The following is a 27,919-nucleotide window of genomic DNA, read 5'->3' as shown; positions in this document are numbered from 1 at the left end:
CCGAATTGCGTTATGCCACGAGTAATGCTTCGTGTCGTTGTACATGTAAGTACTGTGTAGTCTACACACTTTTGCGTTATGAAAAAGCGATGTTATTCACACTTTCCGTTACGAAAGTTTATGAGCGATGATTGGTTCAGCGAGAATCGTTCCCGGTACACAGCACAAGTACATGCACGAAAATACCGTACGCAAAAATACCAACTCCATACTGTACGATGAGCGAAATGAGCTCAAATAAAGTCAAGCACGTTGTCACTCATCCACAGCATTGACTTGTACATGCAGAAACATTATACTGTAAACAAACTGCTCTCATCCGCGCCGTAGAAGAAGTTTGAGCCGCTAATTCTACGATCAAATGCTCCACGACTGGCACATTAACTTACAACTCCTAGGATACGAAACCCCTATCCGTACCTGAGACCCGCTGTTGACGTGTACGGAGGGCCAGATCGCACCGCAGTTCTTTTATCCCATGTCTTGTAGCAGTGGTTGACGGGGATGCACACTGTCACCATCTCGTTTCGACTCGATTCGCCGTCGGTACTCGACGGGTTGGTGAGTCCATTTCGAATTCGGCTCGGAGCCAGCACTTCCCAGAGCGGAAAACACGTCGGAGTACACACGTAAAGCATGCCGACAAACCACCTGCTTCTCCTGCTCCTGACGGCTTTTGTCGTCAACACCAATGCCGCTGTTGCCACCAAGGATCTACCCAACACACGCAACCACCGCATTCTCACAAGCAAGGTCACCCCCGAAAATGAAGAGCTACCATCGATCAAAGGAGAGAAGGAGGAGAAAGTGTTCATGCCCTCAGCTGTTGCGAGACTTAAAGGTCTCTTCGGGAAAATCCCTGGTCTCGGCACCAAGTTCAGTGGCGCGGGCAAGGATTCGGCCGTGTTCACGGCTGTGGAGAGAATGCCCATCGTGAACAAGCTGGACAACGTCGTGGAGAGGAACCCGAACTTCGTCGAGAAGCTGAGCAAGGATCCTAGAGCCATCGAGAGATTGGAGAACAATCCTGAAATCGCACGAGTGTCGACGATGCTGGAGCAGAACAAATTCAAGGTCACCCAGAAGGACATCAACCAGCTTCGAAATGTTGTGGGCGACGACGCCACCAGACTCAGCAAACTTGAGATTATTGAGGTGGCTCGGCAGGTTGGGAGATGGCTCGTGCTGGATACCATTGCCTATATTCTGTTTGTGGCTTTAATCTTGGGGCTTGTCGCGGTCGTTGCAAATGGCAACTAGTTCAGGTCACTACGTAACATGCTAGGGAAATGAACAAGAGACCTTGATTGAAGACGCTAAACCGGCATAATACTTCTGGCCAACTACTACGTAGGTCCATCCCAATTTCCCCACCTTGATTGTGTTATTGCTTTTCTTTTACAGATTTTTCTTTAAAAAAATATGACCGCGAACTTGATGTAATGTTGCTGCCGTCCTCGAAATCATACCGCTAATTTTTTCGACACCCGAATATTACAACACCTCAGGCCTCCGGCCCGAAGAAGCTCTGAAAGTTGAGGCTTTAATAAAAATGAATGTGGAGCTAAGAAGGAAATATGATGTTGTGTTTTGTTTGCACGCCATGGTTAATCGCCCCAGGATACTTGCACTGAACACAGCAGCGCCTAATATCACTAGCGGCACGCTTTCATTCTCGCAGTTGTTGCATTTATACTTACACTTGTTTGTTGACGTGTCTCTCAATGGCGTTCTGCTCTCCCTGTTGCCACTCCGACTGGATATGGTCGCCTTCACAGAGAACCTTCGGCCGACTAGATGATGCCACGCTCGCGCAGTTCGTTCCCTAACTTGATCAGAAATGTTTCGGTGCCATACTTCAGCGTGAGGGCCCTATCTGGCCAACATCACCACTGTTTAGCGCGTCGTAGCCAATCGCCTAGAACGGATAGTAGGTAGAGGTGTCCACACACCTCACTTCAGGGATATACTCGAGGATGATGCACTTGAGTCGCGCCTCGAGCTCGATCTCGTGCACCTTGAAGCGCACGATGGAAGAGCTCGCGGATCTCGTGGGATATATTCAGCTACAGTATGCATTGTCGCTCTCCTTGTAGCCGCCAGCGTTCGCCATCGTGGATCACTGAAATTTTTTGTACTTGGAGTACTTTGAAGTACACCATAATGTTTTGAAGTTCTTGTTCATACGTCACTGTTTCTTTTTGCTACTAAGGACAAATAATGAAATTAATAAAGTAACTTGTGCGGTCTTACAGTGGATATGTTAAAGTACAAGGAAGAGTTCCACCGCGTGGTTTATCTGCCAAAACAAGCTAGGAGCCAACGGGGGTGTACATTTAATGCACATCCCCATTTTTCAAACATGTTTGAAAAATTCCACCGTACAACAAGCACATACGCTTGCTCACTACGTGTACGCGCCGTATCCTACGTAGCGAAAATAGACGTCACAGACGAAGCCTACGTCACACGCATTCATTGCGAGCGATACAAGAACATTTCAAGAAGAGCCGCCTAGTAAGGAAACGTGAGTTCATGTACCGACCAGTCTTTGCCTTTATGCAGGAGTGAGCTTTAGATGAACAAAGAAATCCATTTATTTCCACGATCATGACTGCCAAACTAACTTCTAGGTACGCACTAACAAACATTTTTAGCAAAACAAAACTGGTACTTCGACGTAGTGGTGTTTGGAGCAACTGGTATTTGCAGCTCAAAGAGGCACGCTCAACATCAAGTTTATACACAATGGATTACTGCTACCCCCAACGATTTTCTGTGCGATATCACTTCCCTTGCTTTCAGTCGACGAGCTTACAAGTTCCGCTGGTCAAAGTGCCTTAGGGCTTGGGGGTCGGGGGAGGAGGAATGTAGCGGTTGTATGGACTCTTGGTGATCGGCGTGCGCACGTAGTAGAGCTTGCGCTTCTCTGGCGAGTTCTCCTTGACGTCAACGCTGGCCGTGGCGGTCGTGGGAGCAAAGCACATCATGACGGCAATGGCGACGATGGCGAGTCCTTTAACGAGCTGCATGGTTCTGGCGGCGCTTTTTCTTCTCTTGTGGTTTTGGAACGCGAATTCGAGAATGAGGAATGAGGAGTCCTCATTCCAAGGTGTGGTCCTCAATGAGGACCACACCTTGTTGTCGGCACTTCGCGGAGTTGGAGAAGGACCTCGTGCTATCGCGGAAGAAATCGTTGACTTGGTATCATGGGCTGGTGAATGCAAATTGAGTCAATGATTTGATGCGATAGCCTACGGTAATTAGTCTGACCTAGACTATTTTTGATTGAATGGTTCATTGCTCTTAGACAATAAATAGTCTGACTTAGACTATATTTTTGCTAAGACTACTTATGAAGCAACACACACACGAAAGTCTTACTCGGAGTTTTCATCGACCGACTTACCTTCGAAGTGCTCGCGGTGTTTCGCGATAATATCTTGAAGATGCGGGTAGAGCTGGCCAACCGACCAGGTACCATCGATTCCAAGTGAAAGTCCACATCGAATCATCGCCTTGCGCGCATAGGACATGCCATTTTTGTCCTTTTAAAGGTTGACGGCTTTCACCGCGTATGCAGCAAGCTGGAGGAAAAACTTTTTCCCTGGATTTTGAACCACAAACAACAACAAAACTTGCAAAGGAGAAAAAGGTGTAATGGGTCAGTCGTGGTGATTAGAGCCTTGCACCCTTACCCGCATGACAAATTTTTTTGAAGTTGAAGTGGTCAGACTAATTATGAATTCTACAATTTGACCAGTACAATAAATAGTCTGACCAATACTATTTTCGAACATAGACTATTTCCGCACACAGACTAATTACCGTAGGCAGTGTACCGTATATGAGATCTCCTACTTCAGAGAGATCTCCTAATTAATACCGTAGAAAAAGAATATGGCCATATTTTGCACGAAAGGGGCTAAAAATGAACAAAAACAATGTACGACGCTACAACTTCAATAATCAGGGGTCTGAAGTAGGAGATCTCATATACGGTAATCAACCACGAAGTTTCAGATTCTGTACGTTTTTTTCATAGTGCATGGTTAAATAAGTACCCATCCATATACGTAGGGAAGTCTCGCGTTGAAGATTTGTGGGGAAAACAGAGTTCTAGCTTTTGCTCCTTCATGCCAACTTAACTAGGGCTCCACGAAGGCTGGGATAGGAGGTTTTTGGTATAATCGCTTTCTATTATTATGAGTTTTTTTTTACGAACCACGGGCATCTCCTGCGCCTGCTTCGCAGCCGCAGCGTCTGCCCGGTAATCCATCTCAAAACTGTAGATAGTGCTTATACACAGTGATAAAACGAACCTTGCTCGAGATCTGTTTGTAGCTTGTAGAAAATGAAAATATTTACCTTTGTATGCTTATGCAGCAGTTCGTCCGCTTCAATTATTCACTTTACTTCACTCCTACTATTTGATGTATGCTACTGACTCATACCGGTTCAATCTGCCCACGCATATAGAGGGCCAGTGCGGCACCGCGGCCGTACCGGTGTAATGGGTTTTCTACCAGTTCAGCTTGCCCACGCATATAAACCTTTTGGAGGGCCCAGTGCGGCACCGGGGTCACGCCGGTTTCAGGACAATGTACCAGTTAGGTCAAGAGGGGTCACCGACGTACCACGGATATAATCCTGTTTGGTCTGCGATAGCAGCACTAACGTTGCTTCCTATCCCAGTATTAAGTATGGATTAAAAATTGGTTGAAAATGCATTATGAACGATTTATTAACGTGAATATCATGTCCGTTCGACAATATCCAGACTACCTATTACGCCTACAGATCCTTAGAGCATCTCCACCGGTCGTGAGTAAAACTAAATTTTACCCCTTTTCTGTCAATATTTAATTATAGTTTTAGTTTTGTGCAGCTCCACCGGTTTGAGTAGTGCTGAGCAAATTGCTCCATTTTTTACGCAGATCAAATTTTTGCACAAGTTTGCCAACGGAGGAGGCTTTGAGTAAAAGGTTGAGTAAATGTCGACCAGCCAGTAGTAGGGCCAAGGCGCCGAACCAAGAGCTTTAACGCGCTCGCTGCGAGTCTCAATGGCCGGTGCTGCGCACTGTCTTTAGCACGGTTGTGCCGTTGTAGGCACGGATCTGAGGGCAATTTGCTTTTACAGAACTCTGCCTGAATACCGAACGCCTGATATATATATAAGGACTCCAGATTTATAAAGTGATCTCAGTGTTACCAGAGAAAAGGCTGTACTGAATTAGTTTATCTTAGACGGGATTTGACGCTTGCTTAGTTAATCAAACCCGAGTACTGAGTTGTTTCAGCGCTGACCTTCGACCAAGCGTGTTCGCACCACATCAGTGCGGTAAGTAGCTCTACTTTGTACTACTCCTAGAGGGCTTAGCGGGTAGTGTGCAAATGTGAAAGTGAAATCGTAAATACAGAGAAGATCGCACAGACAATCAAAAGGGCGCCAATTTTCAAACTGCACAGCTTAGTACTTTTAGCCAAGCAAAGGTATCCTGGATTTTTACATCAGTACCTTTGCCCATCTCAGTTCGTCCTGTAGTATCGGATAAAGCAATGCAACAATACCAGTGGCAACTGAGGTTAGATCATATACAACTTTAACAACTATTGTGGTTTTCAAATATTTTGCCGCCCGATTTGACGTGCTATCTCGGAGTCCGATTTATATAAAATGGAGCTCCTACATGATCGGTTAGTCCAATTTAGCTATATCTGGCCTGAGTTAGTAGCATATGGCTCAGAGGGGAGGCATTCCAAGCGAGAACGCGTGAAATACACACAGCAAATCAGGGACCTTCTGATAAAAGCATTCTGGGGGTGCATCCCCCAGACCCCCGCAGTAGAAAAACTAACTCCGAGTTGCGGCAATGGGTCCGCTCGCTGGAATGCTCGTTGCTGGGCCCGCCTCCGCAAATACCGCGCGGCCCTGCTTCGCGGGCACCCCGCGCGGGTTTGCTACGGCTTCGCTCCTCGCAACCGCTCACTACAGCCTTCTAATATGGTGGACCTACCCCTAAGGCTGTGTGTTTTTCAGCCCCCAGACCAAATCGGGCCAGATATAGTTTGCTTCCCAGCCCCTCCTGCTAAATCGGAGCCCTCCAGCAAATCGGGCCCGATATATCGGATCTTGGACCACCCGATTTGCCAAAACGGATGAAAGCCACAATACATGCGTACATGTAAGTAGACCTGGGTCCCAAACCGCTGACGCTATCATACATACTCTGCTGACCACGGCTACAGATTCGGAGGAGTTCCGTTGTGACTTCGAGGAGCAATTTCCATAATCCAGTACATATGAACACTTAAAAGTTCGAGGGTGCTCAAAGGAGCTCAAAAACAGTAGATGGCTAAGTACGGAATGAATCGGGTATACTGTAGTTGCCACCTGAACCTTTCAACAAAAAGAACAATACATTAGAGGGCAATAATTGCTGTATGGATTGTCCTATGAACGGTAAATATTGTAGTAATAGGTGTGTTCATGAATGGTGCTGGCGGATGCAAGTGGTAAAATTCGCCGCGATTTCACCTTCTAGTGACATACATAACAGAGGGGTCTAGTTATGCAGTATTATCGATCGTGTTTTGTAAGCCTGGCAAAGCAATACCACAGAGCAGCAGTTTTACACATTACGATATGTAAAACTTTCGCAACGCCAACTTTACAGAGGCCATGAACCTAGAGCAAATCGGTCAACATTAAATGATTTAAGCTTACCAAAAACCTGGAACAAATAGGATACACTTGTCCTCACTATCACATAGCTACGCTCTACGAGTGGTTCCACAAACCATAAAGGCTCGATATGTTCCACGTTCGTATAAATATCGGATTCGACACATTGTAGCCGATTGTTTTTGTACTTGCAGCTAGTTTTTTTATGTCGAGTGTTCCTGTGAAGTTTGGGCTTGTCCTAACTAAAGCTGTTTTTAGTCGACGTAGAGTCGTTCAGCCGAGAACGGATCCCACTTGACCTGCACCCGATGTTTGTGTGCTTGAGAAGCCTGGTGCTCGAAGCACAGCACCTCCAGTCAGTCAGGTAAACGATCATAATATAAAGAAGCAAAAACGACACTTAGCTATTTTTGTAAGTCGTTCGCTTGCGGTACTGCACGGAGTTAGTTATTAATGCTATGAATAACTCTAACGGCGTCAATCATAACCCTTATAATGGACTTTAGATTCGCTTATGTTAGCCTTACAACCCTTCTGTCTCGGCGCTAACTCAACGAAAAGCACGTACTCTGAAAGCGATGCCTTCCGGTAGCCAATCCTGAAGGCCTTTGGGACTGGCACCTCTGTAAATCTTTTTCTGTGGCCACGCTTGGCAGTGGTTCCTGAGGATGCATGTTACCACCAGTGTGGTAAGTTCGCTTGAGCGAACTTAATGTGAACTGTTTACAGTACTTCTAATTTGCCAGAGATTTTAGATAATCCAGTACATATGTACTGGATTATGGAAATTGCTTGACTTCGAGTCAGTGACCATTAGTAATGGACCATTACGTCCGATGGCGTGGGACGGCATACATGTCGCTTACTTGCGAGTCCGCCTGAGTCCATCTCGGAATTGAATCCACATCCCCATTGCGGAAAACACACCAAAGCGGAGAAGTCGATACGGGAGAAGCATGCACCTGACTCGCCTAATTCTACTGCTGCTGGTTGTGCTTGCTGCCAATGTTAATCCTGTTGCGGCGACCGAGGGTGAGTCCAGTGTCTCCCACACGAGCAGCCATCGCGTACTCACGGACAAAATCGACTTCAAGGCTGGGGAGTTGGCGAATTCGGAGCTCGAGGAGAGAGGGGTCATGACTTCAATTGCCACGAGATTCAAAGCAATTTTTAAGAAGAACTCTGGTCTCAGCAACAAGGTCGGGAGTACACGCCAGAGTTCCGAAATAGTCAAAACGTTGGAGAAGATGCCCATTGTGAAAAAGCTGGAGACAGCCGTGAAGGACAATCCGACTCTTGTCAAGGCGCTGAGCAACCCGGAATCAATGAAAAAGTTGGCCAGGGACCCTCAAGTTGCGAAGTTATCTGCTGTGTTGGAGCAGAACAACGTCAAGGTCACCAAGGAGGGCATTAACAAGCTTCGATCCGCTGCGGGCAACGATCCCGCTAAACTCAGCACACTGGAGGTTATCGACGGCGTAGTAGGGGCGACCATGATTACTGCTATTTCCGCAGCGGTCTTTTTTCTGTTAGTAGTTGGTACAGGCTGGGCTGCAGTACTGTTTGTGGATTCATTCCTACAAGGCGTTGAGAGATGAGGTGCAAAGCAATGTTGAGCTGAAATATCCTGATGTGAGAAGGCTTTTTGCGGAGAGTATCCAAACTCAAGAGAACCACCAGGATAAGTATAGTCACTAGCTTGGCCTCAATTCCTACAGTACCAAACTGCTCATAAAGGATAATTACGACGGAACATTGCGATGTTAATGAAGAATTCTTCGTTAAGATATGTATTATATGCCAAACTTAACCTCTAACGAGAAGAAAAGTTTAGCCATATCCTGACCAAAGTTAGTATTCCAATCCTAATTTCATTTTATACGGTCACCTCATTTCGACGTTATCCTAGGATAAATTAGCCGCACTATCCTATAAACGTTAACCCACAACTAGCCAATGCCTGGCCAGACTGCAAATTCCCATGCCCGAAAACCTGACTGAATAATGTTTCGTAAGGCAGAGAGCGAATCGGAAGTTTGAAGGAGGGATATGATGCGTATGATACTGGTTCACGTGCTACGTTAGAATTTTCAAGAACGTGTGTGCAGCTTATTGCTTCCGTCATTAAACAATTCATCGTTGTTTATTCGTAAAAGAAACAGATTAACATTACCATCCCCACACTGTCGCCGATTCGCGGCGAGCAAGTGTACCCATGAGATCCCGTATCGCAGTCACGTTGCATCAAGCGAGCTACGGTCCCACGTTGCCGCGTTACCACCTCAAATGGGTGGGCTCCGAAAGTGGATGGACCCAATCTGGCTGAGAAGAGACGTAAGTTCAAAATTGCCGTCCGAAGACCCGCTGGTCTCCTGAGCCTGGCGTGCCCAGCGGGTCCCACTCACTCCGCCTCCTGCCGATTAACACAGGCGAGTAAACTTTCGCAAGTGGAGCCGGGTGATCCCGACGCGCTAAAGTGGCTCCGTTATATCAGCCTCGACTTGACCCCGTGATGGCACCATCAACTCCCGTCAGGAGTCTCTTGCCTTGGCTGCCCCTCAAACTTGCGATAAGAGTAGTAGTGAGACTCCTAGCAACAAGCTCATGCATAGCACACTCAATCACTCCCCAACTTGCTCACTTCCACCCAAGTCCCTAAACCCGCAACAATGACCGCCGTCTTCTGCCCCAATGCCACGCACAAGCGCGTGCCCCCCAGTGCCACCTCCAACGACAAGAAGCAGCGCAAGAGCCGACGCAAGTTCGACCTCACGTACGAGTTCCTCTCGCAGTACTTCCACATGTCCCAGAAGGAGGCGGCCAAGTGTCTGAAGGTGTCGGTCATCACGGTCAAGCGCAACTGCAAGCGCTACGGCTTCAAGTGGCCCTACCGAGCCAACAAGTACAAGGCCGGCAACAGACCCGTGCTGTCCGCCAAGGGCCAAGCCTTCAAGCAGCTGCCGCTCGACTGCATGGAGGAGGAAGTTGAGGAGGTGAAAGAGGAGCTGAGCGAGGACGACACCGACACGGAGAGTGTAGAGGACACCGAGCAGCTGCAGAAGAGCTACAGTGCTATCTTGCTGACGTTTCGCAAGGCCCCGATCGATGTTTGAGGGAGAGTGAGAAGTTCTGTGTGACGTGCCTTAGCGTATTATCAGACTGCACCGAGTGGTAAAACTAGTAAGAACTATTCTTTTCTTTCACGTTTTACTGTGCTGTTTACCTTTTTTTTGTTTTAGTTTGCCATGATTTTCTTGCGGTTGATCGATTGAACTGCTTCAGATGCAACCGTGTGCCACTAAAGTCCGCCTCAGGTCTACATGTTGGCGAACCATGAATTCCGAGCTCGTAGAACGCAGAAGTGCTCGAGCTAAGCAGAATTGGGTTAATTTGTTTGCAAGTTGTACCACTTGTTGCGAGTTTCCAGCTATTGTCTTAAAATTGATAGATGGTTTGATCCTAAACGCTGAAATTCAAAACTCTGTTCACTGTCAGCAAGTGAGCAGCCTACCACATGTATACAGTCTACGCAACAAGCTGCAGCTGAGAAGGAAACGATCTCTGTAAGGAAGAACCCGCGGGTTAATTCGGAAGTTAGTCATCCATCCCGAAAGGATCCAAATGTGCAAAAGTAAAACGGTTAACTAGATATCTCGTTCAAAGAGATGTATGTCGAGATCAAACAGGGCCCAGATGATAATGCTGTTCTCAGTACTGGACATCTCATCTACTCTGGTCGCTGCTTGGATAGACTTTTTATGGGGTCGTATACTGATCGGGCCGGTCGATTTGGTCGGGCTTCGCCTGGGTGAGCTCCTCGTTTGCACCGCCAATTTCGCTTCGCTCATGGCGGGCAAGGCGTCGGTAAAAAGTTAGTAGCTCCTACTTAGACATACCTACTCCGGCCCACGCGCCGACCATTGCAGACCTCCGCTTCGCTGCGGTTGCAAACGGTCTCTCTGAGGCATCTCTTGACAGTGTTTGATCGTTCTACAACACTACAATTGTGTACAGGAAAGCCCGACCAAATCCCCCGACCCGATCAGTATACGACCCCATTAATAATCTACGGTTGCTTGGCTCGGCCCGGTACTCTGATTTCGAGCAGTGAACTCGTTCGACGTTGTGGACTTAACGACCGGCAAAACAAGCCTCGTCCTCATTGTTTTTTTCCCAGGAGATAAGTATGCAGAACTGCGTGCCTGATCTCCACGCGGCTTGGATAAAAAGTCAAGGGCGGAGAGTCCATGCAGCGGGCATCCGTGTACGTGTACGATGCTCAAGCTTCCCCTTGTGCTACATCTCGCATATCACTGAGACTTCGGTGAAGACAGGACACTGTACTCTACAGATAACGACACTATACTGGCTCGCCTTAGTTTGAAGTTCGTAAGAAAAAATCCCCATGAAAAATTTGAACTTAAACTATCGTTAGGGGCAGGAAACGCAGTACCGTGCTCCCAACACCGTTTTCTACCGGTAAGGAGACGGTACATGACTTCGCTGAACCATAACCCCCAAAAATCTTTACCATGCCTTATTCAACGAAAGCTCAATTATTTTTGACCATGTTGAAGTGTCACCTCTTTTTATAAAAGGACCACCGCCAAACAGAACTTGCCTTCATTTCGATATTTGCAGGGCGGCAGGCAAGTGAGGTGGGTCACTGGGCTCACACAGTCGAGCGTGATATTGGCGTTGGTTCTAATGCTTTTTGGATCTGGCTAGGTTGGACAGGAGGGCGATGAGCATGGATCCGCCAGCTGGACCAGCGTTTCGTTGTATAAACATTCAGAAGGGTTCGGCTTGGCGACATACTGTGTGGAGGCAAACGAGTAACTACGCTAGGTAAATGCGTGGATGGTATGGACGCGCCAGCGGTAACAATGGTGCTAACACGGAGCATTGTGTTTGAACAAGAAGTCGTTGAGACTTATTTAAGTATGACATTTGTTCATGAGTCTTCGGGAGCGCCGCCAATAGATGCACATGGACGAGGAGAACGTGTGGACACATCCGCCGATGACTCGGAGGATCCGACGGCAACAGGAGAGCCGGTGGCAGCCGGGCTCTGGGTACACCAATGACTGGTCAGGGAGACCCATATATACTGAGATCAAGTCAAGCGGAAACCGGGAGTAATCCTCTGATGAGAGGCACCAACGAGCACAAGGAGAACAAGAAGGAAAGCAGGAGGGGAAGACTAGAGAGTAGTTTGAGAGACGATAACATTTAATCTCACTTCGGAATTTGCCCCCTCAACCACAAGCTACAAACCAACAGGTTAACAGCCGCAACAAGCTCAAGCCCTCCCGACGACCGACATGACGACGTCCAGCAAGAAGGCCGAAGTCATCTTGGGAAGTGACAATTACTTCCACTGGGTGTTCGCGATGCGTATGACGCTCGCGAGGAAGGGGCTGCTGGCGCACGTCCAAGTGGTGAAGGACCCGACAGGCCTGGATGCTCAACGACATGAAGGCGCTCGGTCTGATCGCTCAAGGCGTGACTTTGGAACACCACACGAAGATTCGGTCGGCGACGTCGGCTATCCAAGCCTGGAATACTCTACGCGAGTTCTACAACCGGACGACGATGCATAATCGGGTCACGATGACTCGTCGGCTCCACGAGTTCAAGATGGAGGACGGTGCGACGATGGCGAAGCACCTGGACAAGTTCGACGAGCTCATCGTGGGCCTTCAGACGCTTGGAGAGCCCCTCGATGACTCCCGACAACTCGTCATCCTGCTGAGCAGCTTGCCGGCGGAGTACGAGTTGATCGCACCCATCGTCGAGAACTCGGAGGACGTGACCCTCATCGAGGTGAAGGAGAAGCTGCTCAAGGAGTACGAGCGCCAGGAGAAGAAGGAGACCACGGAGCGCGCGTTGAAGGCTACCTCGTTCGGAGGTAGGGGCCAGAACGGGAAGTTCGGCAAGGGCGGCAAGGCATTCGGCCGCAAGCGCAACGGCGGACGAAAGGTCGGTGGCTTCAAGAGCAAGTGCTGCAACTGTGACCAAGTGGGCCACATAAAGCGGGACTGCCCGGAAAAGGCAAATGGAGACACCGCCGAAGACTCGGTGTTCGCTGTGGCGGAGAATCCATCAGCGGGTTGGCTGATCGATAGTGGGGCGACGGCTCACATGACGCCTCACCGCGATGACTTGTTCGAGTACAACGAGTCGTCGGCGGACATGTATGTGACAATCGCGGACGGGAAGAAGATCCGCGTGGCAGGGAAAGGGTCGGTGCGCCTAACGGGCATCGACGGCAAGCGCATCAAGATGGTGGAGGTGCTCCACATCCTCGGACTCGACCGGCGACTACTCTCGGTTGGGAGGTTGGCTGAATGCGGCATGAGTGTCGAGTTTCAGCGAAAGTCGTGCGTCATCTGGGACAAGACGAAGGCGATCGCTTCGGGGAAGAAGGTCGGCAAGGCGTACTTGCTGGACTGCCAGCAGGACATGGTGTATTACACCGAGTACTCGGGAGTCGACGGGAAGTGGGAGCTATGGCACGCTCGTATGGGACACTTGAACGGAGTCGCTATGGCAAAGACCCGCGAGGCGACGGACGGGTTCCCGACGACTCAACAGCAGACGAAGACCCTGTGCGGAGGATGCATGAAGTGCAAGCAGACGGTCGCACATTTCCCGTCGCGGTCGATGTCGGCGACGACTCGACCGCTGGAACTAGTTCATACGAACGTGATGGGTCCTATGAAGACGAAGTCCAAGGGCGGAGCGAGGTATGTCCTCACATTTGTCGACGGCTACTCGCGACACGTCGTGGTGTACTTCTTGACCAAGATGAGCGAGGTCGTGACCAAGTTCAAGTCGTTCATGAAGCTGTACGAGAACCAATGAGGACAGCGCATTAAATGCCTGCGCTCGGACAACGGCACTGAGTTCGTGAACACACCGATGACTGAAATCTGCCGGGTGAATGGGATTATGCATCAGAAGACGGTCCCGTATAGCCCCCAGCAGAACGGCGTGGCGGAGCGGATGAACCGCACGACCATGGAGAAGGCTCGAAGCATGCTACACTACAAGGGCGTGGCTTCGATATGGTGGGCAGAGGCGGTCAGCACTGCTGTCTACCTGATCAACCGGTCGACGAACAGAATGCACCCGACCAAGACTCTGTACGAGTTGACGTTCAAGTCGAAGCCTCGGCTGGACCATCTTCGAGTCTTCGGGTCGATTGGTTACGCCCATGTCGACAAGTCGCGACACACCAAGTTGGAGCCTTAAAGCTTCAAATGTATGTTACTTGGGTACGCAGACGACTCGAAAGGCTACCGAGTGTACGACTTGGAGTCGAACAAGGTGAAGGTGTCCTGGTCGGTGAAGCTGGACGAGCGCGAGGTGAATGGCATCTACGACATGGCGCTCAGCGAGAACTCGCCGATGATTGAGTTGACGAAAGATGTCGAGGATGCGGCACTGCCCGAGGAGATGCAACGACCTGCCGCCGACAAGCCGATGGAATCGGTGGAAGAGACCGTCGAGGACACGGAAGGCGGAGATGCCGGAGCCATTCATGCAGGAGCTGACAACGCACCGACGACTCGCGAGACCGGTATGGAATGATGACATGGTCTTCCATCCGGATCCGGAACGGACCCGGCGTGCCCAAGAACCGGTACTACAACTTGGAGATGGTTCCGCAGACGGTAAGGAGTCGAAAGAAGATAGTCCCGATGACTCGGACAACGATGATCACTTCTGCCCACCGTCTCCAAAGCGACCCTGGGTGGACGAAGACAGCCTATTGGCTGAGGCGGTGCTGGCCTACGCCGCAGACATCGGCGATACCAATGACGCACCCACCAGGTATCAGGAGGCCATGCAGAGCGACGACTCGTCGGAGTGGGTGAAGGCAATGAATGTGGAGCTCAAAGCACACGCGGACAACGGATCATGGTCGCTGGTCCGTCGGACACCGAGTGCTCGACCGATCGGTTGTCGCTAGGTGTTCGCAAAGAAACGCGACGAGCACGGCCGAGTCATCCGGTATAAGGCCCACCTGGTGGCGAAAGGGTTTAAGCAGAAGTATGGCGTGGACTTCTTCGAGACGTACTCGCCCGTGGTCAACATGAACTCGATCCGAGTGGTGTTGTCGGTTGTGGTGGCCGAGGCGTACATCACCGAGCAGCTGGATGCGGACACCGCCTTTCTCAACACCGGGCTGGTGGAGCGCGTCTACATGGAGGTGCCCTACGGAATCATCAACGCGAAGAACATGATGTATCGGTTGCAATAGGCGATCTATGGTCTGAAGCAGGCGGCGAATGCCTGGCATAAGACCATCCACCGAGTCTTCGTGGGCATCGGATTTCGGAGCTGCTGCGGCGATCAGTACGTATACGTCAAAGGCGAGAAGGGCAGGTTCGTGTATGTCTGCCTGTTCGTGGACGACATGATCATCGCGGCCAAGATGAGCGACGAGATCCAGGAAGTCAAGGTGGCGCTCAAGAATGCGTTTAAGATGAAGGAGTTGGGCGAGGCCTAGTTCATTCTCGGTATGGAGATCGACCATGACTCATCGGCGAAGACTCTCATGATCAAGCAGACTCGATACATTGATGATGTGGTGAAGCGGTTCAACAAGCAGGACGCCAAGGTGGTGGTGAACCCGTGCGAGTCGGGCATGAAGTTGTCGAAGACTCAGTCGCCGATGACTCAGAAGGAACGTGAGGAAATGCAGGCGAAGCCCTACCGAGCACTCACTGGCTGTTTGCTGTACATTACAACGTGCACCAGACCTGATGTGGCGTACGTCGTGACCCAGTTGTCGCGCTTCCTCGAGAACCCCGGGCAGCAGCACTGGAAGGCTGCCATACGCGTGCTCAGGTACCTGAAGAGCACCCGAGACATCGGCATCGCCTACAATGGGAACGCGAAGAAGGTCGAGGTGACGGCGTACACCGACGCCGACTGGGGCAGCAATCTCGACGACCGACGCTCGGTGTCGGGCATCATGGTGATGATTAGCGGGGCGCCGGTGGTCTTCAAGTCGAAGTACCAGCGCACGGTGGCGCTCAGCTCGGCGGAGGCCGAGAACATGGTGCTGAGCCTGTGCACGCAGGAGGTGCTGTGGACCCGCGCCATGCTGAAGGACATGGGTCACGAGCAAGTGGGAGCTACCCAAGTATGGGAGGACAACCAGGGCGCGATCGCTCTCGCAAGCAACGCTGGCTACAACGCGAGGACCAAGCACGTGGACATCAAGCATCCCTTCATCCGCGAGAATGTGTCCCGAGGACTCATCGTGTCAACTACGTGCCGACGGAGGACCGGCTCGCGGACATGCTTACCAAGACGTTGGGGACGAAGAGGCTCAAGTACCTGATCAGCGCAACCAGAGTCGTCGGGCGGATGACGTGCCGCCAGGTCAGAAGCCCGCGGTAGGAATACATTGGGAGTATGAAGCACTAGACCATTATTAGGAGTAAGCACAACAATATACATGAAAACACACGACAGAGTACAACCTGAGAAAGAAGAACAATATAATAGTAAAGAATGAAGCCGACTAAAACTTGGGCTAAATTGGAAAGTGCGATAAATTCGTACAGGAGGCCGATAGTCGATGCTAGAAAAAGGTCTATTTTAGGCAGCGGATAGTCGGTGTCACTTGATTTTTGTATGGCAATCAAATTAGGTCAGCTTTTGTCGAACTGTATCAGTTTATCGGAATTGGGTGTGGTCCCAATTTTAACTTAGTTTAATCAGACCGGTGGAAATGCTCTAAACCGCAACAAATTTAAATTCAAAACAGACCGTCTTAGAGTGTCCCCACCGGTAAAGCTAAACCCAAAGCTAAATCTGAGTAAACCTATACCCGCTTCATGTCTGGCAGCTCGAATTTGGCATCAGCTAGTATTAATAAAAGGTAAAATAAAAGGTGCATGGTAAAGTATCTTGGATTTCGTATGACCCTGAAGTCCGGATGCTATTTCCAATGCCAAATTTGGCAGCAGATTTAGCGGCGGCCAAATCACCAATACAAAAACCAAGTCATTGTTTCAGATGGTTTCGGCAGCTACAGTAAATCACCACTGCACACGGTTATTGTGGGTAGGGAATCGAGGTTTAGCATTGGGATTTAGCTTTACCGGTGCGGACACTCTTAGTAGGTAGCCGACTCCCGGAAATGTGCAAAGTACCGTGAAGCACATTATAGCACAGCAACATGCTATACAACATACTTGTACGAACTTCGTCTTTCCCCGGGACCCATGGGCCCGGGAAAGCTGTAGCTTCTTCCTTGAGCTGGTTTACTGTTAGTTCGAGCCGGGGGTATTACACCGGTTATGATGGACATAACCACCTTGGGACCGCCCGCCGTTTCCTTCTGCACTAGGCCGGCTGTGCCAACTGGGGCCAGGTCGCTCACGGTTGCGCACGTTGATGTCCATGCTCGTGTGGACCTGGCGTGCAGCTCCGTGAAGATGCCGAAGCCCGGGCGTTTCTCTGCGAGTGTGTAGTACACACTGTACCACGCCACTCCATGGCGCCGGCTAAAAACAGCAATCAGCAAGGTGCAAACGTTCCAGTGTTCACAAAGTACGTGAAACTTGAATGCGGTATTGGAGACGTATGGGTCCAGAAGATGCGGAACAAGTGAACTAGGGAGGGGACGAAGAGCGCTCGAACAATTGAAGAGCAAAGCTTACAGATTTCGCATAATTAGCTGACTGCATCGCAAAACCACTCACTTCACCGTATGTGAGGCGGAGGTACGCGAAAGTCTTCACAAGGGGTGGAAAGACGTCCCCCCCATCTCATCGCCGCCTCCCGCAAGACCGACTGACGCTTTCATTCCGGAATCCGCCTCCAAGTTTTCAGAACACACAAGTCCCGACATTCAACATGCAGCTTACTCGCCTGTTCGCCTTGTTCATGGTTGCCATCTTCGCAACGCGCGTCGACATCTCGGCTGCCAATGAGAAGACCGACATCATTGAGACCACCAACAAGCGCGTGTCTCTAACTGCGGAGAGTGAGGAAAGGGCCTTGCCCTTCTAGTTCCTTTCGAGAGTCAAAACTGTACTCGGCAAAACACCGGCCTCGGCGACAAGGTAAGAACTCGGAAGTTGCCACGGCTCTGGAGAAGAATCCGGTGGTCAAGAAGCTGGAGACCGCCGCGGTGAACGATCCAAAGCTATTCACCGAGTTGAAACAGGACCCGAAGTTGGTCGAGAAGCTTGAGAAGAACCCCCAAGTCGTGCAAGTGGCGAAGGCGCTGGAGAAGAACTAGGTCAAGGCCACGAAAAATGACATCAAGCAGCTCCGATCGGCTGTTGCAAAGGACCCAGCGAAAGCGAGCAGGGTGGAAGAAGGCCTTCTGGTTGTTCAGGGGATTGTGACGGTGGGGATTCTCGCCGGGTTCGCGTTGCTTTTCCTCTTGTTGATAGTCGGCGAACTGAAACAGAGTAGTGTCAAGTAGTTAAAGTATCCATTGAAAAGTTGAAAGGCTACCCGGTGGCACTTTGAAGGTATCAGATACGAGAAGAACGGCATTCGAGAAGTCAAGTCCAAGGTGAGACATACAGCTGAGACCACGTTGGACTTCGCCAAGATCTCTCGTTCCAGATTGCTCGGTCATGGGACATCAACGCTGCCTTTCCAGCGCGTTAGACGAAGCTTTAACCCGATCTTCATTCCACAGGGAGTCCAAAACGAGGGGAAATACCCAAAAATCTATAGCGACTTTAACTATAAAACGCCATTGCTTTGGCACATTTCATCATCGCGACTTCAATGCTCGCTTTTTAATCTAGTACCAAGTTCAATACTGCTAAATCGATAGAGAGAGCAATCAAGTAGCAAAAGTATCCATTTAAAAAAATAAAGCCTGGCATTGAAAGTCTACATGCCAAAATCCCGAACTCCACAGAATCATAGTGGAATATAGGCAGTTCGGGGATCTGGAAATATCGTGATCCATCCTCTAGTTCCAGGTTCCACGATACACTTTTACATAAACTTAGTGACAGAGTTGACCGACCACCCACTGAGATTCGGTGAGACCCGCTGTCATGTGCTTCCTAGCTATTATCCGCAGAATCCGCAATTGTGTTAAACCACCGGATGCAGCCATCTCCCGCTGGATAGATCTCATCTAACTTGGCGTGAAGCTATTCTGTCCCCCACACAAGGAGCAATCTCGAACGTGGGATCTCCGATCCTCCGCAAAAGTCCTACGTGGCCCCAGCTACACGTCTCTCAAGGACTCGGCGCGAATCTCAATCCAATCCAGTTCTCAACTTTCCCTGTCCCAGCCAAAACCCCACAAAATGCCGCACTATTTCGTCATCGACGCTCGCTTCAGCGTCGGCAAGGACCCCGACACCCCGTTCATGAACTACGACCTGCCCCACAAGTGCGAGCCTTCGTACCCACCTACAAAGTCTCGACGAGGCAAACTCCCCCGTGATCGGAGCGGCTCCATCTCGGTCGCATCCCTCAACACCTTCCCAACGTCGCCCGTCAACCGGTTCGCTCAGTCCATGGGCCCAGCGAGACCAATAACTCCGACGGCCTGGAGCAGACACACGACCCCCGCCATGTCCACGCGACGCATGGACTTCTACTGCGACTACAGCTTCGTGGACTCGTGGGACCACTCGTACCGCGCCAAGTCGAACCGCCGAAGCGTCTGGCAACGATTCGCGGAGAACGTGGACAAGTGCGTGTTCCGTGTCGTGAGCAAGTTCTACAAGTGAAATTGTTGTTTAGTGTGTAAATGAGTCTGTGGTAAAGTGCCCACTAAGCCCAATGGTAGGCTGTGGTGAAGATGCTAATATTTAAATAGTGGATGTTCATGAATTTATTGTTGTAGCTAAAGACCGCAGTCAAAGTGCTATGTTGCGTGGGTCACAACCGCAATCGCCGCTATCGCCAGCAACAAGACGAGCGTGGCGAAAACGCCCTTGACAACCAGCGTCGTCAGCTTGTCTAGTACGTCCAGAATCTTGTCCAGCTTTCCCTCGATTGAGGGATCCTTGAGTCTGGCAATTGCCGCTCGCAGCTGTTTAATGTCGTCCTTAGAGAAGTGCGTGTTCTTCTTCTCTAGCGAGACCGAGATCTTCGCCACTTCGGGATCCTTGTGCAGTTTCTTGGGCAATTCGGGGTCTTTCTTCAGCGTATTCACAAAATTCGGGTCATTCACCGCAGCGGTCTCCAGCTCCTTCACCAACGGACTCTTCTCCACAGCCGCAGCAACTTGAGGGTTGCTGTGCATGCTCGCGACTTTCTCGGTGATGCCAGAATTTTTACCAAAAACGCTTTCAACTTCCGAGACGAACGTGGCAGACAACCCTCTCTCCCCGCTCTCTCTACTCGTAAAACCGCTCGAATATCTTCCCCGGCTGAGGGCGCGGAGTCTGGTGGTCTCGAAGACGTCGGTCCTGTCGTTGATGGCGTCGATTACGTTGCAGAGCATGAGGAATACCACCATCAGAGCTACCACGATGCCATTTAGCTGCATAGTTCGCCCCGGTCAACCCGCACTTGCGCGTGTGTCGGAGCTGATTCTGAATTGACATGTGAGCTCGTCGCTGCAAGTTGCAGGAAGTACAAGTTGAGATGGGGTCATGATAGCCTTCAAGCTTTGCTTATCATATTTTCCGAGTATGGAACAGCCGGTTTTAGCATCAATTGTTGGTGCTGAGCCACTTGAATTGGAAGGAGAAGTCCACTCCGTAGTGCTCCAGGGGCGCTTGCATGGCTAGAGTGACCCAGAGGCAGATATTGGCCTGCACGAGCGCCCAGTTGGTCTCAAGAACGAACGCGAGTTGCCGTAGCACGGAGACTCGAGTGCGCCGCTGCAGGATTACTCCCAGCACTGTCAGAGACACGATCTCCAGGGACGAGTAGCCCAAGAGTGCGAAGATGTTGTACGAGATTTCTTCAATGCTCTTGTCGTGAATGATGTTTAAGTACACGCGGTTGGGCAGGTGATAGGCCGCTAGCAGATAAAGACCTGGCAATCATTATTAGTAAAAGGTTAATAAGCCAGGGGGGAGGGGGGGGGTGACGTACTGTACATACAGGGAATCATGACTTCGGTGAACTCAATAAGTAACACGAACTCGGTCAAATACAGCAACCGAGCGGAGTGGTGCACGAACTCGCGGAAAATCGCCGTGTCAGCGCTAGAGTCCGAAGTAATCATCGATTGCTGCGCTGCCACTGCCAAGTCCACCAGACTCGAGCAAGCAGACAGCCCGTGGACGTTTACACTGGCTGTAGAACGGACATGAAGGTGTTCGTGCAGTCGTTCATCGATAGGGTCGACATCAAAAGGCACGACGCGTGGTGGCTTCACATGTTGACTGAGACCGACACTTGACTTTGGCTGCGAAACCCGAGCCTTTACTTTAGAGATCTCCGAGTTAGAGTTTGGGACCCCCATGGCTGCTTTGGTCCTGTCCAGCAGCGAATCGCTCCTCATCTCGCGTGTAGAACTGGAACGAGAGCTAAAATATCTCACCGCGGACTTCGCCCTCTTCATCAGCAGAATAATCCTCGCTTCACCCGTAACGCTGGAAGTGATACGAACGACCGCGTTGTCAACTTCATGCAACGCAATAACCGCTTCCAGGACGTCAACGAGCATGAACGAAACAATGGTCGCCTTCGAGACGGAGCCGTTCATACACCACGACAGAAACAGCACGTGATATAACTCCGCACTAAACACCACGAGGCAAGGTTGAAGATCTTGACGTTCACGCAGCATACGAGCAAACGCGTTCTTGTAGAACGTCTTGATCACTGGCAACAGCGCCATCGCGGCGATTTGGCGTCCTCCTGAGAGCTCGTTGAAGACGTAGGCGTACGCTGGATACACCCACACCATGCTGGCTTGCATCGTCTCTAACGTAAAGTGACGAGTGAATGCAAGGCGTCCAATAGGGTCTCTAAGAAGAAAGTGGCCCCAAGCGGCCATCATGCCCAAGCCCATGATGAGCATGCCGATACCAGACTCGCACACGAGCGTGAACGGGAGGGGGAAGCCGATAGCGTATGCGATTCCGAAGGTCCCGGCGGCTCCCACGATCGCAGACGCACGACCACAGGGGTAATAGCCGACGGTAAGCCTGGAACCACGACTCGACACGGCCACATGAATCCGAGAACCACGATAGTAGTGAGCGCGAACGTTCGCACCCATAGTAGAAAACTGTGCTCGATTCCATCGCTAGGTGGACGCAACGGGATGCTCTCAATTACTATAGTGACCAGAAGACAAGGCAATGTGGTCGTTATCAGCACGAGAATGCAGTGGATTGTGGACACGCCCTCGCTATAGTCGCGGAGCTGCTGCAGTCGCTCGACTGAGTACGCTCCGTTCAATTCGATCTGGAGGTCGTTCCACAGTCGTGCTAGGGAGGCTCCACATCGTCGGAGCCTCTCGTTCATGGCGGAAATTGATGCCTGCGAGTGTTCCACAGTGAGCCAACAAGAGTTATGTCGCCGCACGCGCTATCAACTACCTCGTCGGTGACGTCTACGCAGATGAAGGAGCTCTTGGAGAGGGACGAGAGCAGCCACGACAGCAGTGGCCACTCGGAGCACTACGACATCCCCAGCGACGTTGACTGTGACAACGAGTCCTAAGAAGCTGCTGCTGACCTTGCATTGAACCTATTTTGGTAGTTAGGATAAAGTTTATGCCCCAAGTCACGACCGAGTTATATTTTCATCCCACCTACGTAGTTCTTATAATCATAATCGAGCAGCATACACGTGAAGACCCGAAGTGTTGATTAAAAATATAACTTCTCGTAAGAAACTGGCTGTTGGCGACGCCGTTGCCGAGAATCCTTCAACACGAACAAATTCTTCACCCATGACAATTACTACTGTCCCCGAGATACTTTTCGTACAGAGCTACAATATTCTATTAAGACGCCCAACATATGCATGTCGAGGGGCAACAAGTTCCTGAACATCCACTATTTAAATATTAGCATCTTCACCACAGCCTACCATTGGGCTTAGTGGGCACTTTACCACAGACTCATTTACACACTAAACAACAATTTCACTTGTAGAACTTGCTCACGACACGGAACACGCACTTGTCCACGTTCTCCGCGAATCGTTGCCAGACGTTTCGGCGGTTCGACTTGGCGCGGTACGAGTGGTCCCACGAGTCCACGAAGCTGTAGTCGCAGTAGAAGTCCATGCGTCGCGTGGACATGGCGGGGGTCGTGTGTCTGCTCCAGGCCGTCGGAGTTGTTGGTCTCGCTGGGCCCATGGACTGAGCGAACCGGTTGACGGGCGACGTTGGGAAGGTGTTGAGGGATGCGACCGAGATGGAGCCGCTCCGATCACGGGGGAGTTTGCCTCGTCGAGACTTTGTAGGTGGGTACGAAGGCTCGCACTTGTGGGGCAGGTCGTAGTTCATGAACGGGGTGTCGGGGTCCTTGCCGACGCTGAAGCGAGCGTCGATGACGAAATAGTGCGGCATTTTGTGGGGTTTTGGCTGGGACAGGGAAAGTTGAGAACTGGATTGGATTGAGATTCGCGCCGAGTCCTTGAGAGACGTGTAGCTGGGGCCACGTAGGACTTTTGCGGAGGATCGGAGATCCCACGTTCGAGATTGCTCCTTGTGTGGGGGACAGAATAGCTTCACGCCAAGTTAGATGAGATCTATCCAGCGGGAGATGGCTGCATCCGGTGGTTTAACACAATTGCGGATTCTGCGGATAATAGCTAGGAAGCACATGACAGCGGGTCTCACCGAATCTCAATGGGTGGTCAACTCTGGAACAAAGGTTATTAGGCACAGCAAAGTGCATCGTGGATCGAGCTTGGAACTAGAGGATGGATCGCGATATTTTCCAGATGTCTAAACGGCTAGTTTCCCACTATGATTCCGTGGAATTCGTGGCTAGTTCGGATTTTTTGCATGAGAACCTGATACCAGGCTTCAGACTTACTCAAAATGTACGTTAACTAATTGATCGCACTGTTGCTCGTTGAAGTTGCTAGTCCCGCACTAAATTAAATAGCGAACATTTTTGAAGTCGCGATGATGAAATGCCCCGAAGTAATTGTATTTTATAGTTCAAGTCGCGTGAAGTGGTTACAACTGCAGAACTTTCTGCTGTCGCTGCTGACACTTGTTCGGCACCGGCATTCCAACTGTGCCTTCACAGGTTACGCTCTCCGGAGCCGCCGGTGAATTTCCCTTATTTTCGGACATCGTGGAATGTAGATCGAGTTAAAACTCAACTAATGCGCCGGATAAACAGCGTTTAGTTACCGCCAAGGTTCAATCAGCCTGTGTAATTCAATCCACAACTAAGACAGAACCCTTAAGCCCACATTGTCAATAGGTGAAAGCTTCATACATATACTACTTAGTGCTTTTGTTACCACTCGGCTGCTCTCGCGCCAAGTCACACGTGATTTATCCTCGGTCCCTCGCTCTACTTCTCACACGAGCGGCGTCTTGTGCATGGACAGCAGGATGGCGCTAAAGTCCCTCCGCTCCTGCTCGTCGTCCTCGATGCTCTCCGTGTCGGTGTCGCACTCGCTCATCTCGTCGTCGTCGTCCTCCTCCTCCTCACCCGCCTCCAGCATGCAGACGATCGGCAGCTGCTTGAAGGCCAGCTCCCTGACGGACATGACGGGCCTGTTGCCGGCCTGCTGCTTGAGCATTCGGTAGGGCCACTTGAGGCCGATCTCCTTGCAGTTGCGCTTGACGGTGATCGCCGCCACGCCCAGCTCCTTGGCCGCCAGCTTCTGCGGCATGTGGAAGTACAGCGAGAGCTGTTCGTACTTGAATCTGTACTTGCGTCGGCTCTTGCGCTTCTTCTTGTCGGCGGCGGGGGACGCGCCCTTGCCCTTGGGGGCCTTGGGCTTGAGGGTGGTCGTAGACTTGGCCTTGGCCTTGGTCTTGACGCAGGGCGACAGAGTTGGGGTCATGGCCACTGGTCACTTGGCTTGAGTCGGAGCGGGGGAGTTGCGGAATGAGTTGTGCGCAGGGAGGGGCATTGAGCTCTTGGGGGCTGTGTGCTTGGTGTGGTCCCCGAGGGCGGGACAGTGTCTCTGCGAGGGTCTCACTAGTAGTTTGGGAGCCAAGAGACCCGGCAAGTTGAAGTGAATTGATGACACCAGACGCGCGCTGATTGGCCAGCTTACTGTTACAGTGCCACTTTGGCGCGGCGGATCACGAGCGTGAAAAGTTCACCGCTCTGTGTTAAATGGGCTGGAGGCGGAGCGAGCCACGAGAGGATGAGACCGCGAATTTTCACGTGTCGCCACCAGATCGCTCGGATCGGATCGGGTCCATCCGCGTCGGGAGCTTCGAAGGCGCGGCGCTGCTTCGGAGCCCATACATTGCAGGTGGTGAGTGGAGCAGCGACTCGACACAACGCAACGACTAAAAGTCACAGCCCGCACGGGTACACTATCTCATGCGCGACTTGGCGACAGGGGTGTTTGCCCCTCTCCAGTCGTGAGATTTTCCTGTGGCCGCGGGCTCTCGACCAATGGGCCAATGGCTCTCTAGGTGGTGGCGTGCAACGAGGAGCTCGAGGCGTTAGTAACACGAAGTGAGGCCAAGACAAGAACAAGTATACCGTGATAAATACATGTATCATTTCATGCAGCGTTAGCGTTCTCTTTGGGCGGCGGCTTACTGGCCTGCGAGCAGGTCCCTGTAGATCTGCAGCGAGCGCGCGCAGGCGGAGGGGACGATGTTGGAGCAGCCGCGCACGCACGAGTTGCGCAGGTCCGGGAAGGGCCTCTCGTCGTCGTAGGCGCGGCAGGCCTCCATGCAGCTCACGCCCTCGGGGCAGCGCGACGCAGGGGCCTCGCGCTGGAAGTCGGCGATCTGCATCTTGTCGCACACGAGCTTGGTCACCGTGAGGGAGCCGTACGAGCAGCCGTTCATGCACGCGGCGTTGTGCGGGTCGCTGGTAGTCAGCCAAGGGAGGGAGGGCGGAATACAGACCATAGTCAACTAAATGTTAGTAGGGGCGGACCAAAGCCCTAAGGCATTTGACAATAGACGACGTACCGGACGCAGAGCTTCCGGCAGGTTTCCTCGTGCCAGCGAGACTGCACGCCGCGCACTCGGCAGCGGCCGCGCAGTGCTTCTTGGTCCAGTTCAGCTTGAATAGGGACGCTGGGAGTCGCTGGCACTGGAGCTGGAGCTGCTTCGATGACTGGAGCTGGCAGTGGCTGCACCTCGACATTGGAGAAGTTTTGTTGTGGAGTGACGACTAGCGGCGTGTAGAACCTGGCCCTGAGCGCCGCGATGCTGTCCGAGTCGAGCGCTGTTCGAGCGTAGAAGACCCCTCCGCCGAGCAGCAGCGCGGCCACGAGCGCCCCGAGATAGTTGGTGATTCTGCGGCAGCGCTTGGCCGGCTCCATCTTCTTCCAGTATTCGTCCGCCTCGTCCTCCCAGATCGAGGACCCGCGGCGCTCCCGACCTTCAGAGTCCGTTGGGGCTGTTGCTTGGCCCACATGGCGTCGCGTGAGGGACATGGCCTGCCTTCTCTCTCTGAGTCCTCTGGCTTCCGACCGATTCCCAATGGGTGGAGCGAGTCCTCTGATGCCCTCAGCACTTACGAAGTCAGCGTCCGGCTTTCGCCCTAGTAATGAGTGAGCCTATAAATTACCCTCGGTCGGGTATTTTTACGCTAGACGTTCGGCTCTATTTCGAGAAGGGTGGAGTGTCTTAGGATACTTCTTCTTCCTTCTGTACCAGCTCTTCTTGGGCCTCGTCCCCAACGTGCCGTTTAACACACGAAGCCCTTCAACTTGGTCATCTTTCGTCGACACCAACAAAATTCGAACCCAAAGGGATGTTGACCCGAGGCTCCGCCGGTCCCACGTGGTACTAAGGCGCCGCTCGATGGCATGGCGCTCGACTCGACTCGACTCCGTCGACGGTTTTTACTTGGCCCGGATGCATGTCCTCCATTGGGCAGGTCCGCCCTCCCCCAGACAGAGCTGCAGCGTGAGCAAGTCCAACTCCAATTTGCGCCTGACTCGACGACCGAGCGATGAACGGGATGGGGGTCTTCCTGTCTCGCGCTGACAATGGTCAGGCTCCAGTCGCTCCCTATGCTACGTGGGCCCCTTGGTCAGTGAAGGGGTGCAAGTCGAGATGACTTCGTGTGTGTGTTGGACCTAGTGAGTGCATGCAGCTAAGATTCAGACGGTGTCCACTCTCGGTCGTGGGCTCTGCGACTCCAGGCCTGGCAAACTGTGAGGAGGATTGCTTAGAAGCGAGCCGCATCCGGATCTGCAGAAGCCGTATGCTGCAGCAGCAGTGGGCCCGATCGCTTCGAACTGCGCGAATGTATTGGTACCGAATGTGCCACAGCATCCGGAAATTCGGGCCGCGCGTAGTGAAGAGCGCAGTGTTCGACAAAGTCGAGGCTGGATCTCTCTAACCAAACTACGAGTCGAACACTTGAGCCCTTCAGCTCCATAGTGCTGGTACCAATGGGGACTTGGTCTTTGGTCCCTCCTCGAACTCGAGACAAGTGTCGATCTCTCCTTGTCTGTCCACTTCTCAATTCTCCTCCAACGTAGCAGATCCTCCATCACCTCCACCACCATGGGCGCGTTGTCTCCGATCGCCAAAGTCCCGGCCAAAGCCCCGTTGTTCGAGTTCAGCACCCCCACCAAAGCCCCCGTGCTCGAGTACGAGACCCCTTCCAGCTCCCCCGAGCCAGAGAAGAAGAGTCGACGCAAGTACGACTTCCCCATCGAGACGCTACAGGCGTTCTCGCACTTCCGCCAGGACGAGGCGGCCAAGCGTCTCAAGGTGTCCCCCATCACGCTCAAGCGCATCTGCCACCGCCACAAGTACCGCTGGCCCTACCGCACCATCAAGGCCCAAACTCGTCGTGCCGCCAAGCTCGAGGCCCAGCGACTGCAACGCCAGGCGGAGTTCAGCGCTCGCAGAACGATGACTCCTCCCCCGTCGCCGTCGACGCTGGCCCCGGAGCTGCTGCTTCGCCTGCGTGAAGGCCACAAGAACAAGAGCTTCAACACGTCCCCAACGTCGGTCAGCCACACCCCGTCGCCCACTTATCCGTCGACCCCGATGGCTGAATACCCTCCCCAGGCTGAGCCCACGACCACACCGCAGCTCCCGCCGCTGAGTTTGTTGCTGGCCAAGCACCAACACCTGTCCATGAACGCCACGCCCGCCAACCGTCCGAACCGGCTGAGTTACCCTCAAAC

General features: G+C 51.8%; 12 protein-coding genes across 12 annotated transcripts; 6 read left to right on the top strand and 6 right to left on the bottom strand.

The window, feature by feature from the left end:
* Nucleotides 1–636: 636 nt before the first annotated feature.
* Nucleotides 637–1,260, top strand: PHYSODRAFT_286297 (hypothetical protein; the record flags this gene model as incomplete). Its single annotated transcript, XM_009530789.1, has 1 exon — nucleotides 637–1,260. One exon carries the CDS (start codon nucleotides 637–639, stop codon nucleotides 1,258–1,260), a length of 624 nt encoding a protein of 207 aa, XP_009529084.1.
* A 1,580-nt stretch (nucleotides 1,261–2,840) lies between these two features.
* PHYSODRAFT_333601 (hypothetical protein) lies at nucleotides 2,841–4,279 on the bottom strand (the record flags this gene model as incomplete). Its single annotated transcript, XM_009530788.1, has 2 exons — nucleotides 2,841–3,026; nucleotides 4,226–4,279. The coding sequence occupies 2 exons, from the start codon at nucleotides 4,277–4,279 to the stop codon at nucleotides 2,841–2,843; spliced, it is 240 nt and encodes a 79-aa protein (XP_009529083.1).
* A 3,362-nt stretch (nucleotides 4,280–7,641) lies between these two features.
* Nucleotides 7,642–8,283, top strand: PHYSODRAFT_505873 (hypothetical protein; the record flags this gene model as incomplete). The annotated part of the gene is made up of 1 exon (XM_009530787.1): nucleotides 7,642–8,283. The coding sequence occupies one exon, from the start codon at nucleotides 7,642–7,644 to the stop codon at nucleotides 8,281–8,283; it is 642 nt and encodes a 213-aa protein (XP_009529082.1).
* Nucleotides 8,284–9,354: 1,071 nt separating this feature from the next.
* Nucleotides 9,355–9,798, top strand: PHYSODRAFT_509868 (hypothetical protein; the record flags this gene model as incomplete). Its single annotated transcript, XM_009530786.1, has 1 exon — nucleotides 9,355–9,798. One exon carries the CDS (start codon nucleotides 9,355–9,357, stop codon nucleotides 9,796–9,798), a length of 444 nt encoding a protein of 147 aa, XP_009529081.1.
* Nucleotides 9,799–17,566: 7,768 nt separating this feature from the next.
* Nucleotides 17,567–17,954, top strand: PHYSODRAFT_259982 (hypothetical protein; the record flags this gene model as incomplete). Its single annotated transcript, XM_009530785.1, has 2 exons — nucleotides 17,567–17,696; nucleotides 17,776–17,954. The coding sequence occupies 2 exons, from the start codon at nucleotides 17,567–17,569 to the stop codon at nucleotides 17,952–17,954; spliced, it is 309 nt and encodes a 102-aa protein (XP_009529080.1).
* Nucleotides 17,955–18,993: 1,039 nt separating this feature from the next.
* PHYSODRAFT_508964 (hypothetical protein) lies at nucleotides 18,994–19,422 on the top strand (the record flags this gene model as incomplete). Its single annotated transcript, XM_009530784.1, has 2 exons — nucleotides 18,994–19,029; nucleotides 19,108–19,422. 2 exons carry the CDS (start codon nucleotides 18,994–18,996, stop codon nucleotides 19,420–19,422), a joined length of 351 nt encoding a protein of 116 aa, XP_009529079.1.
* Nucleotides 19,423–19,712: 290 nt separating this feature from the next.
* PHYSODRAFT_438813 (hypothetical protein) lies at nucleotides 19,713–20,033 on the bottom strand (the record flags this gene model as incomplete). The annotated part of the gene is made up of 1 exon (XM_009530783.1): nucleotides 19,713–20,033. A coding segment is annotated over one exon (321 nt), but the record flags the coding sequence as incomplete, so codon positions are not given.
* Nucleotides 20,034–20,367: 334 nt separating this feature from the next.
* On the bottom strand, nucleotides 20,368–21,722 carry PHYSODRAFT_449773 (hypothetical protein; the record flags this gene model as incomplete). Its single annotated transcript, XM_009530782.1, has 3 exons — nucleotides 20,368–20,681; nucleotides 20,741–20,944; nucleotides 21,236–21,722. Coding segments are annotated over 3 exons (1,005 nt in total), but the record flags the coding sequence as incomplete, so codon positions are not given.
* A 1,026-nt stretch (nucleotides 21,723–22,748) lies between these two features.
* Nucleotides 22,749–23,177, bottom strand: PHYSODRAFT_508420 (hypothetical protein; the record flags this gene model as incomplete). Its single annotated transcript, XM_009530781.1, has 2 exons — nucleotides 22,749–23,063; nucleotides 23,142–23,177. The coding sequence occupies 2 exons, from the start codon at nucleotides 23,175–23,177 to the stop codon at nucleotides 22,749–22,751; spliced, it is 351 nt and encodes a 116-aa protein (XP_009529076.1).
* Nucleotides 23,178–24,373: 1,196 nt separating this feature from the next.
* PHYSODRAFT_449260 (hypothetical protein) lies at nucleotides 24,374–24,535 on the bottom strand (the record flags this gene model as incomplete). Its single annotated transcript, XM_009530780.1, has 1 exon — nucleotides 24,374–24,535. A coding segment is annotated over one exon (162 nt), but the record flags the coding sequence as incomplete, so codon positions are not given.
* Nucleotides 24,536–25,352: 817 nt separating this feature from the next.
* Nucleotides 25,353–26,092, bottom strand: PHYSODRAFT_505015 (hypothetical protein; the record flags this gene model as incomplete). The annotated part of the gene is made up of 4 exons (XM_009530779.1): nucleotides 25,353–25,632; nucleotides 25,737–25,830; nucleotides 25,943–25,958; nucleotides 26,042–26,092. 4 exons carry the CDS (start codon nucleotides 26,090–26,092, stop codon nucleotides 25,353–25,355), a joined length of 441 nt encoding a protein of 146 aa, XP_009529074.1.
* A 1,288-nt stretch (nucleotides 26,093–27,380) lies between these two features.
* On the top strand, nucleotides 27,381–27,581 carry PHYSODRAFT_453718 (hypothetical protein; the record flags this gene model as incomplete). The annotated part of the gene is made up of 1 exon (XM_009530778.1): nucleotides 27,381–27,581. A coding segment is annotated over one exon (201 nt), but the record flags the coding sequence as incomplete, so codon positions are not given.
* Nucleotides 27,582–27,919: the final 338 nt, after the last annotated feature.

Source organism: Phytophthora sojae, assembly GCF_000149755.1.
Source record: "Phytophthora sojae unplaced genomic scaffold PHYSOscaffold_5, whole genome shotgun sequence".
Lineage (NCBI taxonomy): Eukaryota > Oomycota > Peronosporomycetes > Peronosporales > Peronosporaceae > Phytophthora > Phytophthora sojae.
The sequence above is the reverse complement of the archived record's forward strand: the minus strand, read 5'-3'. Positions and strand labels throughout refer to the sequence as shown.